The 14,726-nt window shown below is 47.3% G+C and overlaps 1 protein-coding gene across 2 annotated transcripts in view; it reads left to right on the top strand.

The window, feature by feature from the left end:
- Positions 1-14,726, top strand: part of LOC142579013 (cystinosin-like) — a 164,217-nt gene that overhangs the window by 142,039 nt on the left and 7,452 nt on the right. For both annotated transcript variants that reach the window (XM_075688786.1, XM_075688785.1), the window contains exons 2-5: positions 6,177-6,266; positions 8,809-8,902; positions 10,533-10,715; positions 12,711-12,851. In XM_075688786.1, coding sequence (XP_075544901.1) covers positions 6,194-6,266; positions 8,809-8,902; positions 10,533-10,715; positions 12,711-12,851 — 491 coding nt within the window. In that variant the 5' untranslated portion in view covers positions 6,177-6,193. The remainder of the gene's footprint in view (positions 1-6,176; positions 6,267-8,808; positions 8,903-10,532; positions 10,716-12,710; positions 12,852-14,726) is intronic.

The raw sequence follows: 14,726 nt of genomic DNA, 5'->3' as shown, positions 1-14,726 counted from the left end.
ATATGTCTTCGACTTTCTGCAAACATTGTTCTTCAAGCTACTGTCCGCAGACCTCCATATAGGTCCCTGAAGAAGTACAAGCAGCCCTATAGACGAGCACCACCTCAAAAGAGCGAGCGAAATGTGGGACGTTGCTTCTGCGACATCCTAGCCGTTGAAGCCACGTTTTCCTCGTTGATACAGATGAAATCTAAAACAAGAAAAATTTTCTGTTGAGCTGAAATCGAAGTCTGCTATAGGAAGCATGTTCTTTTATTTCTTTCGAACGACCATTGAACGAATGAATGAATGGTTTATGTTAATATCGATTGCTCGGTTGCCAAAAAGAGGAAAGCGAAATTGTGGAGGGCGCATGTGTAACGAAGTAATCAAACCGTGAATCTGGCCCCGCGGCACGCCCTCTGGCGTTTTGTGCCGACCTTTATATGCGCTGGTATTAATTGAGTACTCCACGCATATTCGGGGGGCTATCTATCTACCTATGTGTATGTTTCTATCTATGTATGTATCTAACCGTTTTCCCGTCTGCCTCGGGCACTGGGTAGTCAGAGATCGAATGTATAGCGCATAGGGATGCTGTGCTGAGGTAGCACGTTTCGAAACCAACCATCGGATCAACTTGGGTCACTGATCTGTAGGAATGACCCGCCGTGGTTGCTCAGTGGCTATGGTGTTGGGCTGCTGAGCACGAGGTCGCGGGATCGAATCCCGGCCACGGCGGCCGCATTTCGATGGGGGCGAAATGCGAAAACACCCGTGTGCTTAGATTTAGGTGCACGTTAAAGAACCCCAGGTGGTCAAAATTTCCGGAGTCCTCCACTACGGCGTGCCTCATAATCAGAAAGTGGTTTTGGCACGTAAAACCCCAAATATTATTATTATTATCTGTAGGAATGGCAGTGACTGTAGGCAATGTGTTCATACATGCCACTGCTCAGCGAACCTCTCTCACGCCCACGTGAGTCACTGTAGACGCGGGACTGGATAGGTACCGCCGTTCAAAGAAACTCTTTGACGCCGACTTGGCGTAGTGGGTATATGTGCCGCTCTGTCTGTGCTGGTATGGCAGAGATACACCCCAAAGGGTGTAACTTTGCCAACACTACACTCTTGGGCAAAGTTACACCTTTTGGAGTGCCCCTTCTGCCACACAACAATAATCATCTGCCCACGTCGCAAGGGTTCCTCAAGGATGGCAACCCGACGCATTAGCAGGCGCAGCCAAAAATACACTGTGTACGCTCTTAAGCAAAATTACACCCTTTTGTCATACAACGATAGCCGTCATCTGTCTTGTCCTTATTTCCTTTCTTTAACGCGGCGACTACAAACAGAAACTTATACGAGTCCCGTGCAACTAAAAACTTTCTACCCCGATATATGCGAGAGCCATATGTGCAAGCTATACAAATCTCTTAGAGCCACCCTTCAACACATGTCGTGGGGATTTGAAATATACCAAAATAGAATGGCAGTCTCCCCAGAAAATCTACGCGTGCGGTGGTCGGCCGTGCTGCTCAGCTCAGAACTCCAAGACCAACTCTGGGCCGTCCAGCGAGCCAAGGAAGCCGCACGGGAGCAGCAGCTCCCAGTGGCCATCTAGGCGGCCCCAGGCCCGGGCCTCCCAATCGCCGGATTCCAAATAATGTTATCACATCAACGCTGCGGGCCCGGTACTTTCCAGTAACTAACGGCATGCGCGTTATCAGCATGATAGCATTTCCGACAGGAAAGTAGCGGGCACGGTATTTTCAAGAAAGGGAACGCATCAAGGCAGATGACCATTATTGTTGTGTGGCAGAAGGGGCACTCCAAAGGCTGTAACTTTGCCTAAGAGTGTATAAGAACAGTTGACACCCTTTGGGGTGTATATTTGCCACACAACAATATTCGTCATCTGTCTTGCCCGCATTTCCTTCCTTTAACGCTGCGAGCCCGGTACTTCCAAGTCACGAACGGGATGCGCATTATCAGCATGACAGAGTATTCTCGACAGGAAAGTAACGAGCGCAACGTTTTCTTGAGAGGAAATGCGGGCAAGACAGATGACGATTATTGTTGTGTGGCAAATATACACCCCAAAGGGTGTAAACTGTTCTTAGAGAGTAAGAGTGCATGTGGCGCTTTTCGATGAACGCCTTTCACGCCAATGCTTTAGCGAGCTGCGTGATGAATTCACTCTGTGCCGCACTTCAATGAACTTCTCGTGAACTTCGGTCACTGATTGAGTGCCGCTGGGTGTGCGGCGAGCGAGGGAACCATTCCCAGCGTTGGCAGGCACCGGCGCGCCGCGCTTCCAGTCTCGGAGGCCACGTCCAGATTTCCGGTCAGTGCCACTAGATAGTGCGGCGTGTCCAGAAAAGAAGCGCGAGAGAGGAGCCCTGTCGCTGTGTGACGCGTTTGTCGGCATTCGCATGCACCGGCGCGCCACGCATTTCGGAAGCCACCCCTAGACTTCGCGGCGGCGGCTCTATATGGTGCCGCTAGTAATACGCTCAGCATCGCGATTGGTTACCGTATGCTCCTACGATAAGTTGTAACGTAAGAACTTTTTTGTGAATGCGGACCCGGTTTTCTTACCGAGCTACGTTGCTCGATTCCGTTCTGTGCACGCTTCAACGAACGCGTAGTTACCGCCGCCGGTTTCGTCTTTGACGATTTTAGTCGCGACGCCGTGGTCATAAATAAGTTAGGAGTGCCTCCTTTTCAATTAGAATTCCGTGTGAAATTGAATAGTGCTAGAGTAATATGAGAAGGAATGAAAAGGAATACTGACACATATTTTTGATCTTATAGAAACTCTACCACACGCTTCTCTCATGCAGGAGAATTACACTTAGCAAATACGATGGTTGCAAAGCACTTATGTTCTAATTTGATACTAAAGTTGGTCTCGAAGTATCAGACCTGACGTCAGTGTGACGTCATAAGACAGAAAAAAATCTTGACGTATAGCTGTAACGACCTTCCTATCAGAGAGCTGCACGCGCCTTTTTTTTTTTTTTCCCTTCCGCATGGCAGCTGCAGTGGTCGCAGGAATAGATTGAGCTAATGCGTCATGTGGTCATGACGCAAACTTGCTCGTAAAAACAAATTATCATATAAAGTATTCCAGGCACGCTGGCGTATGCCAGGCATTGTACTAGGTATTAAAGGACTTCAACTCTTACGAAAAAAAAAAGAGACCCCATACACATGTTGGAATACATTTACAGCAAACCTTAATTCGTCAATTAAATGCTTTAGAGCTAATGGTTTACTCTTATCCCACACAACGTGCAATATCACGGAGTGTTTATACGCCACAAAGGTCACCACTTTATTGTGTGGTGTACGAAGAGGCTACATTTAACGCCTCACACTTTGTCATGCAAACTCTAAATCAGACGGATACGCAATGTGTGACTTATAAACAGCCATGTCACGTGGACGAAGGCGACGTACGATTCCTGTCGAGGGAATGATGGTGACGACATGTGTATGGACAGAAAAGTACAACATGTGTCAAGCAACATTTAGGCATTCTTGTACCTCTTGTGTTACAGTGGGACATACCAATTCTGGAGAATTGGCCAAGAACGGGTACGCGCCCAATTGCACATACCAAATACCTAAATAAAAGAATCTGTGAAATCGCCATTCTATTTACAGCTCGGTGTGATTTACATCTACCTAAAAGCCGACATTATATGTCCTGGTTTTATGTCGGAAGTTACTTTTTTGTTACGCAGAACAGAGGTTCGCACACTTAGCATACAAGGGTATACATACATCCACTAATACATACTAATTATGGAAAACAATCTGTATATTTCGCAGAATTATCTACTTAAAACAGCCTCCCACTAGATGACAAGCGCTTTTCGCCCTTAGGTTTCTTCAAGAAAACATTATTCACTTTTCTACTAGATCGCCAAGATAATCCACTTATCTAAGCTATTCACTTCACTCCTGCTCATTTTTTCTTTTCTTCTTTCTTTTTTTTCAAGCTTGTTTTTTTTTTTTCATTTGTAGCCTTCATAAATATTTTTGGGTTTGTTCTGTTGCGAATGCCTGAACTACTGTTTTAATTCTACGACTAGTTATTGATTTTGTATTAAGTAGCAGTTGGTACTACATTTACATTGCATTATCTTTCACTTAGCGACTACTATATTGCTGTTTTATGCTGTATATTTGCACAAATGTATATATTTTCTGAAAGGAGGTCCCCTTTCAGCCACATGCTCTGTGTCCTGGTTATATAAGCCACTCCGCTGGTACTCTCATACGACCTTTCATCTGCACGCAAAAATATCTGCCGAGATAGCGACCGACCGAACAGCCAGGCAGCCTCGCCAAGCCCGGAAAAGTAGGCATCGCTTGAAATGTAGGTCAGAATTTGCACCGCTAGCCAAGTATGCTGTCGCATGCTTAGATCGTTAAGTCTCTACATCTGCGCGCGACAAAAGGACAACCCTTGCACACTCGTTTATCAGAGTGCTGTTTTCTATCTCTGTGGACTGTGACGGCGATCGCTTAAGCTCAACACGCCTTAAGTTTTCTTTTAAATACCTCCAAAGCAGGGTGAGGTCTGCCTATAGTCTTATAATGAAACGCGCGCACGATCGTGGGACTTAACCTTTGTCTTCTAGCTCAGCAGCCCAAGGCTCTCACCATTAGGCCACGCACTTGCGGGCACGCTTCTTTCATGCCAGAGTTCCTCTTGGAAACGTCTGGCGCGTGCGTCACGTGTCAGTTTCTCGCTTTCTTGCCTCGTGACAGCTTGCGCTTTGAGACGCTTCCTTAGACTGAACTGCTTCCGAGATCGGCCCACATTTTTGTTTTCCGTCTGGCGGGTACCCACAACCCGTGTGAAGTCCACATATAAAGCTATCATGTTATTAAATATCCGAAATCTTAAATGTTACTGCAGTACCGCTTTAAAATAAAAAATAATAATGAAGTCAGTCTGGGAGCGGCGCTTTCGTGCGCAGTGCACGAGCGGATGTCACGTATATGCTGATTTTCTCGCGCGTCATCTGGAACCAGCAGTGAGAAAACACACAGTCCGCGGCTCACATTTGCGCACAGCCAGAACCTCGTAGCTCTTTTTCTGAGCAGCTATCTTATTCACAGCGTGTGCCTTGTCTCCCACAGTTACGCAAGTGCACAACGTCGCTGCACATCGCGCTTTCTGGATTTCTGAAGATAGCGCGGCCAGCAGGCAGGGGGGGGGGGGGGGGGGAGGTGGACTAAATTTTGCATATCGCGAGCTCGACCTAGAAGCAGGGGACCTTCTCCGACGAGCGCAGGTGGAAAGTGGAATTCAGCGGCGAGGCATTGTGGGATAGTTGAATGCAGGGTTGCCAACTCTCGAGTGGGCGAAGCGGGGCGGGGGTTGGGGGGGGGGGGGGGGGTGGAGGGGAAGGGACGTGGCTAAAGGAAGTGGCCGGGAGTCGCTAATCTGTACCCGCAACAAAATTAAACAGTTCTCTTTTGCCCTACCGTGCAAGGCAGCTTTGCAAATGAAACGCGATTGCGTTTCGGTACGCCGAGCACTATCGCCCTTTTTTACATAAAGGCCATAATTTTTTTTAGTGTTTGTGATGTTGTCAATCATAATCGATTCCTATGTGCAACTGAGTTCTCGAAAGAGAAGTCGCAGTCACAGGACGCTCGTGAACGGTCATAAAGATACAGGTTAAAGCAACCTATAGCATGAAGAAACTGAGAAAATGTTAAATTTATCCATTCCGGAAAGAGAAAGAAAAATAAAGGAAAGGCAGGGAGGTTGACAGAAAAAAAATACGGCTTACTACCCTGCGTGGGAGAAAAGGAAAAGGGAGCCTGAACGATAGGAAGAGAGAAAGGCGAGTATAGGGAAATGGGAAATCGGCGCACAAAACTGAAGCGGCACATGTCGATCTCACAGTATATCTCGCAGGCCCGTAGACTGCAGGAAGCGAACTTGCACTTTGGCTGCCACTAGCGTGCATGTCCGTTGTGACCACTGGCCTAGTAGTACCTGCTTTGACAGTGGCCGGCTGTCCAGTGTCTCTAACGCGGCACATAGCAACCGGCCTCTCCGTGCTATAACGGGGGCAGATGGTTTTTTTTTTTAATAACGTAAGAATAAGGCGCGTATGCTGTTTTTCTGACGACTATGTCACTGTGCCTCTGTCCCGTTATTGCAGCTTGACACGTCGGAGCCATGTGCTACGTGCTGACGAGACGGGGTAACTTCCCGAGTGCGGTTCTTCCCTTTCTCCTGGCCGGCATCGCAGGTGAGACGCGTACCTACCTATCTGCACGCCCACACCACCCTATGAACTGCCTACCTAACGTCACCTTGCTGTCACAGGGAGCAATTTTCGCTAGAGCGAGTGACCTGTCAGATGTCATACATGTCATATCTCATACATGTCATATATCTGCCACACGATCTGTGACAACATTCTGACAGCGCAAAAGACGAATACGAAAAAGGAACAAAGATGAGAGGGCCGGCGGTGAACTTCCCGCGAGCATTCGTTTGGAATGACCGACTGTAGGAAGTCCACGTGATATGATGCGCGCCACATTGTTGTCTCATCGGTAGCTTCCACAGCGCTGCTGTAAGGTAAGCTGGTCGAGATGACAATCAGTCTTTCACATTTCCAGCTGTACAACATTATGGCGTCATCGGTGACGGAAATGCATACCCCACTAGTTTGCTTGTCAAGAATCACATCAAAATATTGCAAAATTCAAGCGCAGCTGAATTTGCACTTCTTTCTTTAGTGACGCCAAATGGTGGATAGCTGACGCACTTCACGAAGAGCGCAAGCTATCCGCTGGCATCCGCTGACGCACTTGGGAAGATTACGAAGAATCTCTATTTCGCAGATTTCCTTCTTTTTTTTTTATTCCACGGTCTTCGTTATTTGCGTTGTTAAAATGCCGCAAGCACGACGAAGGAACCCCTCCAGCCCAGAGTACTCTTGCATCCTGTGAGGGTGCGAACTGTGCTTACCAACGCGAGTTGTCGCGCCTGTCGGAGCCCGCGGGGCCGTCCATATGCGCCCACTTAACGCCAAAAAGCATGCAAAGAGGAAACAGCTGGGCTGCTTCCGGTCGCAAGGGTGTACGAGCCGGCGTTTCGGTACTGCCCGCTTCCTTTTACGGCTGACGCTCTCGGCTCCGGCGGTGCAAATGGGAGGAGTAAACACGTTCCAGATGCGAGTTTAACCGGTTCAGCCTATAGGGAGTTTCGGCAGCAGGGTGCAGTTAGCCTGACCACCGAACGCCACAGGAAGCTCGTTCTAGGCGTTTCTCTTCCGTACCGAAACGTTTCCTTGGACATGTTTCGTGCATAACGAAAGGCAAAAAAAAAGAAAGCTGTAGCGCGAAATAACAGAACTGCTGCTCGTATGCTTCGCATTTTTTGCATTACGTCAAAACTTTGGCGTCTATAGCGTTCATCCTTTATCACAACCTTCACCAGCATATCGCTAGAACTGCTGTTCGGTAAGTGCGTGCGCGCGCGTGCGTATGTGTACGATAACAAGGAAGGACACGACGCGAACTTTTACATGGCTCAATACCGTAATGCAGCTTCGTGAAAACACATGACACGCCTTGATGCGATTTAATACCACTGTGAAGCAGGACTCCAGGAGTTATATGTGATGAAAGAACAGAAATAACAGTCAAGCTGCAAAATACTGCGCTTGATTTACTCCGCGAATTCGGATCGTTTTCACAGAACCTTTTGCCACAGCTTCGAAATGTAGGAAATAAAACTACATTCTCGTCAACGAAAACGGCTAGTGCCGGTTAAGTAGATAAGTGCTACTTCTTCAAACCGCCAAGTTGGGAATGTTGGAGTGCTCCCAGGGACTTTTTTTTTTAAATAATCGTTGTGCCGACTGGTCCTGGTCTTAGCCTGGATCAGTCCTGCCTTAGCATTTATTGCACACACCCATATGTCGCCTTGTGCTTGCGCTGTAGGACTTTACGCTTGACTTGACTTCACACCACTCTTGATAATGACGTGCTCAAGACTGTATACCGCGAGGCCATAATGTTCGAGCATCGCTTCATTTGCAGCGGTGGCGAAGGCAGTGCGCTTTATCGAAGTTATCTCGGTTAGTTCCGCGGCTGAGTAAAAAATATATAACGAACATGCGAGGTGGAGCGAAGACGCGCAGTTGTAATTTTCAATGCAGTAGAAAATGCGCTGCCATTATTAAGTGGATCTATAAAGAGCATGGGGCTCCGCTCTCCATGTGCCTCGGCAGACATAAGGAAGACATATTAGTAGTAAGGAAAACGCGAAACGGGTTCTGTTTTCCTTTTGCGTCTGAAGGCAGATTTTCGTGTTGTTGTCACCGACGTATAGATCCATAGCTCACTACGGTATCCTAAAAGTACTATCCAACCACTTGATCTAATTCAACGTTTATCTTCGGTGCCCTTATTATTCGCCTGTCACACGCTCACTTACAGAAGGAACTGAAACAAAGCAATGTTGAATTTCAATAGCCCTATAAGCTCACCTGCGCAAGCTCCCAGGAGGGAGCCGATGAGGCTCGCAGATTTCAATTGTCTTCGGTGTGAACGCTCTCGCAAAGCGTGCGAGTAACTGCAGTGTAACACATGTGAGTTTTGCCGCCTTTAATCATGCTGATCACTGGGCATGTCATCAGTGTCAAGAAGCAAAATAACTAACTGTGCACAAAAAAATGTTATTGCATTCAAATCGTTTGGACGATGCCGAAATCGTAGTCATCGTTCCATTCTCTTTATTCTTTTTATTTTTTCCTGTAACTTGTCTACTCTTCTCAGCGCTTGCTCCCGCCAGCGGAAGCCGGATTCGAGTCTCTACTCACGACCTGGAATGGAAACTTGGAGATTCATCAAGCTTTCAAGTCTTTCTCGAGTGAGTCCATCAACGGATTAGTGCGGCTAGCACCCGTACAATGCTATGGTGTTGGGCTGCTGAGCGCGAGGTCGCGGGATCGAATCCCGGCCACGGCGGCCGCATTTCGATGGGGGCGAAATGCGAAAACACCCGTGTACTTAGATTTAGGTGCACGTTAAAGAACCCCAGGTGGTCGAAATTTTCGGAGTCCTCCACTACGGCGTGCCTCATAATCAGAAAGTGGTTTTGGCACGTAAAACCCCACAATTTAAGCACCCGTACAATGTTCGAAAATTTCACAAGTTCGCAAAAAGCCGGACAGAACATGTCCTGTTCAACAGTGTTACTTCCCGAGTACCGTTCTGATTCAGGAATGAAACATGTATAGCGCACAACTATGGTTCAAAGTTGACGTTAAAGTTTGAAGCTCAGTTTTGTAGCTCATGTCCAAACGAAACGTACGCTACAAGTTTCCGCACTGGTTCACCCTATATATCCGGTTTACTAAAGCAAATCAACGCAAGGTATGCTGCCCAGTTCTATAGGCTCTGTCATCTAAACTTATCCCAGGCCATCGGTAGTAAGAGCCAGTTAATTGACTTCGCATAGTGGCAGAATGTAAAAGCGCGACGTTATTGTGGCGTCTTGTGCTACCGCCAGGCGTCGTCGTCTGCTAGCGAGTCAGCGTTAACTCTTTCGGCTTGCTTGCGTCAGTCAGCCGATGAAATAGCACGCCTTAACTCGTGGAGACTGCAAAACAGTTCGAAATATTAGCGCTGTTAGCTGTTCGACCACCACCACTATTGTAATATGTATGCGAATATGCGGTGCTTGATCTTTATGTCGCGCGAGCAGTTTAGATTCTGATCGACGCCGGTCTGCATTTTACTTGCGCAATCGAGCTCAACCGACTAGTGCGAGACTGAAGCCAATGCGTATGTAGGAATGTTCTTGTGGCGACGCTGAATCTGCTTTGCGGGAGCTCAACCTGCGCTGGCCCCAGCAACTTTAAGAGAAAGCGCCGGTGTGACGGGGTTAGCATAGGTATGGGAGCCCACAGCATTTCCTACAGCAATTACTGGAGGGAACCCCGCCGCTGTCGATTATTCGGCCACCATAGGAATAATTGGTAGTACAGATATTTGGCTAATCTCCGTGCTTGTGGCTTCAGACGTTCTTGTGACGTTATTTGTTATACACTCTTTCTTTCAGATATTTCCAAACGTAGTTTTCTAAACATAGCAAGGCAATGGATATCTATATCTTCGCGTATGCATAATCATTGTGAATTGTTGCATCTATAACGCAACACACACACATATATATATATATATATATATATATATATATATATATATATATATATATATATATATATATATATATATATATATATATATATATATATATATTATAAATTTTTGTTCATTATCAATTTTGAAAAGTTGCAAAGCCGTTTGAAGCCAGAAGTATGAAGTTTAGGCAAATACAAGTTCTACCCATCGTTTTCCTGCTGGTCGAACCACCGCGCTTGCAGCTCCCGTAGGCACTAGCGCCACATTTACCAGTGATAGTTTTTGTAGAGGACTCTACGGTGAAGGCCAAAAGGATGTCACCAGCTACATCGCTACTTGCCATGTCTGCGCAGCCCACCGCTGAACGAGACTCTGTTTGTGAGCCTGGTTGCGTCCAAGGGCGAGGACCTGCTGGCCGACTCTCCGGGGCGTCACGTGATCACACCGGGATCAGAGGGTGGCCTCTGGCTCAACCTGACCGCGCGGAAGGCCGGCTACGCCATAATCCACCTCAACGCGTCGCTGCCTGACGTCGAGTGAGTGTGCGCGCTCGCACGTGAACTTGCAGGTCACGTGTGCAGGCCCACAAGAACACGCGCGGAGACCTTTTTGATCACATATGGAATCCTCTTTGCAGTGCCTTCGAGAAAGAGTAGTTAAGAAGGCCGCTTTGGCATGACCAAAACAGTCGGTGAGGGCCAAAGAATTGGCTTGCAGTAAGTATAAATAAATAAATAAGTTGCTGACCAGTTGGCCCTTTACGTAACCCAACCTGCGTCAACAAGTTATCTAATTGGAAACGGAAATGCGAGACAGGAGAACACGGTAAGAACTGACGTGGAAGTGCGTTAAAGGCAGCGAGCTCCTACGACGGCGAAAGTGCAACTGGCGGGCAGCACCGTATGAACGCAACAACGTAAAGCACTCGCACTAGAAGCAATGCCACTCTCAAAAAATAATTTTACTATTCTGGTGAGAAACAGCTACGTTAAATAATTTGCGCAACAACAAAAAAAAAATACAGTTTAACCGAGAGCGTAAAATAATATACGATATACTCTACGCCTTCTAGCGGCGCAGGCTCTATTATGTCACGACACCTGCTTAGAACAAAATATTCAGCGCCTAGACTAACCGACCGCGTTCGGGTAAGCGGGCCCAAGAGGATATGAACGTTTCCTATGCTGGCAATAAACTAGCACTGAAGCTAACGTAACCAACTCTCTTCTGATGCCCATTTATAGTCACGAAGAAAATACAACGTAAAGGCTAAATACCCCATTGTGGGTACGCTAGAACAGCTGCCAAAGTGAGTATAGTGTGTCGGGATGCGGCCTGCTCGTTAATCATTCAATTAGAGCGGTAGAAGCTTTCTACCTCGCCGAGCATTGTGAAGCACTGTACGCCTACCTGCTCGCGCTGATTAGGAAGGCACTTTTTTGCTACTGTGGTTTACCGAGCAGGACTTGAATGTCTGCACTAATGTTCTGATGTCTCCGGAGTGTCTCTGTCGTTTCGTTAGACCGTGTAAGATTGATTGCATAGGAGCGAACCGTTTAATATAAGCGTCGCCCCGTACGTTCGAGTTGAACACAATCTGCGCAGCGTCAGACCTCCGCACTGCACTTAAAGATGAGTTATTAATCAGCGTCGTAGCCTCCACTTACAGGCGCCATGTTCTGAGGCGCAGTCTTCTACGCTTGCAGTCAGAAATTGCATGCACGAACCAATTCTAAGCGAGTATATCCGCGGAAGCCCCGAACATCACCCACACGATCATCTCGCCGTAATTAATGGTGGGCTGCACCGTTCTCGAAATTTCCTACGCATTTTGAAACCGCTTGATTACGGCTAGAAAGCCGGATGACAAATGCAAACTTCATGTCTGTTGGAGCAGCACTGTAACCAGGATAACCAAAACCAGCTCAAGAAACGACGATTACGGAGTTCTGTGCAGCTCACGTAGGAAATTTCCTAATCAAATGTCTGGTGTTTTCATAAAACGAGTAATTGCAAACAAAGACGTTGAAAGATAACGACTTCTGAATTCCAAGCGTCACACGGGTTCTGTAAGTGAAACATAAAAGTAGGCTTCGTTCGTGTATTTGTTGATGTGGTAATATCCGTTTCTTTCTTGGGCCACATCTAAGTATATTTGAAATAGTACAAACCATCCGCACTTCACACTATAATCGCATGTGGTCTGAAGGATTTCCACTTGTGAGTAAACTAACTGTACAGATCGGACAACGGTTCCACCAGTACTGAAATGCGTACGTATAACCTTCCATAGTTATTGCTTTTCGAGGAATAACTGGCGTTCGGCACACATTAAACGGATGCCCCTGCAGAAACGTGCCGTGAATGGTCATAACCTCGAGTACATTGATGTTGCTAACCATCATCAACACTCGCGTACGTACTATACCAACTATTACGAAAAGAACGTACAGGTCATGCGCCGAGCATTGTTTCGAGTTTCTGCGATGTCTTGCACGCTCTACCTGCCTGGTGCTTCTGGGCATGTGCAGTTCCAGCGACGCCTTCGTGCGCATCAGCGTCCTCCGTCTGGGCTGGCTCAACGTGCTGAGCGCAGTGTTCGGCTGGTTCTACTTCATCGCCTGGTCGATCTCCTTCTATCCGCAGATATACCTCAATTGGAAGCGCAGAAGGTGGGTCTGAATCATTTACTTGTATTCCTGCTACGTTACTTCGTGGTAAATGCAAGTGTTCTGCACATCACGATGTCGTCTGTTCCGTCGGGAGCAAAAAGTGTGAGCCTCACTATCGAGGCACAAAATGGGAGCTCGTTGAGGACTACTTTGCCGTGAGCAACGTACCGCGTTTCTCCCGCATTCAACAGTGTCATTTTTTTTTCTACTTCCCGATGAACTAGGATGGCTCTTCTTTGAGTGATGAACAACGGCGGAACAACCTCGGGAGGACTCAGCCGGGAGCCAACGTTTCGAAAACGATACTTATCCTTTCTCTTCTCGAAAGCGTTGGCCCCGCGCTAAGGCTTCGCTTGTTCGCTGTGTTCCCCTGACAAAGACACATTCTCTTGGCGAAACTATTTCCTCCGTCTTGAGGCTTCCTTTGTTCGTCCGCTGCCGATCAATTGTCTGTGTTCCTGTGAACCTTTTGTCTTGTCTGGTAGTCGATTCTGCTTGTGTCCCGGGAAAGTGAACGTGCCCGAGTCTCAGTGTATACTCTCAGAATTGAAGTAAATACGATGCAATCAGTGGCTCCTACAAAAAGAATTGCAAGCACCAGCGTTGTTCCTGAAGTTTAATGCCAGGTAAACGATTGAAAGTTTCAGTACGCGCATCTGCAGAGAACGTTGCCTTACACTTATCATATGTTCCACGTTAACTGAACTGTGTGGGCGAGGGGCTTGATGGTGGCCTCCGCCAACATCTACTGTCTTTCTCTTTTTTTTTTCCGCGTTCCCCCGAACGTGCGTGACCAATGGGTCATGCTCGCCAAGAGGAGCAGCTCTGTCTGCCAAGACGCAACAACAAAAATCGCCCGAGCAGCACGTTTCCTTGCGCTTGATACAACACGCTTGCTACAACACGTACCAGACCGCTGTTTCTGTATAGAATCTCTACGTACTTGTTCGCGTGTGATCCCACCGTTCCGGATGATGGCGCTCGATGACCCACGGCTTGCGAAAGAAAACGACGCGATGAATGACGGCTACCCCTTGCTTGAATACTTAAGTAGTGGCAGGCTCTCTGCGCAGTCCACGAATTCTTGCAATTCATCGTAGCTGAAAGAATGAGTCTTCGGTCACCGATGGGAACCGTTGTTAAACGCAGGCTTTCATTTCATATCGTGCGTTATTTCTACGAGATGGGTCAAAACTGAGATTGCGTTTGTTTCTTTTTCTTTTTGCTTTATGTTTTGCCCATTCCCTTTTTTTTTCTACCTTCTATGTGTGTGTGGGGGGGAGGGGGGGGGAGCGAAAGATGAGCAAGCTCACAGTGCTGCTTGTGAAGACGAGAGATAGGAGTAGGGACCGCGGAGCTGGGGACGCGGTATAGTCGCAAGTTTTCGCCGTCGCTTCTCGGGCATTTTTCTGGGCAAGAAAATGTACGCGCATTCCTAGCCAGTGCCGAGGCAAATTTCGAACTTTCCCATTGGCAACTCAACTTTGTCGTTTAAATTTTGTCAAACCTGCTACGTACTCGATCGTTCTTGGCCATTTGGCCAAAGTTCATCCCAGTAACTTCTGGTCGAAGCAAAATTCACATGTCACTTTTCCCAGTGTGTTCAGGTAACGCCCTGCACCAATAGATATCGAAAACCGCGGTTCGCCGGCGTTTATTTCCTCACTTCCTCGAACGACACTTAGGTGTATCGTTAAACTTCGGATGCTATAGTAGTTCAGTGTCTTTATATGTCAACAGCGCTCTAAGAACTTAAATAAAACAACGATGTTCGAAGACGGGCTTTACTTACTAGTGCGAGTCGATCAAGTTCGAAAACACACTGCTGGCCTCTTGTGAGTGAATACATATATCTCAGGTTTCCGGCAACGGCTG

The sequence above is a fragment of the Dermacentor variabilis genome, chromosome 4, assembly GCF_050947875.1.
Source record: "Dermacentor variabilis isolate Ectoservices chromosome 4, ASM5094787v1, whole genome shotgun sequence".
Lineage (NCBI taxonomy): Eukaryota > Metazoa > Arthropoda > Arachnida > Ixodida > Ixodidae > Dermacentor > Dermacentor variabilis.
The sequence above is the reverse complement of the archived record's forward strand: the minus strand, read 5'-3'. Positions and strand labels throughout refer to the sequence as shown.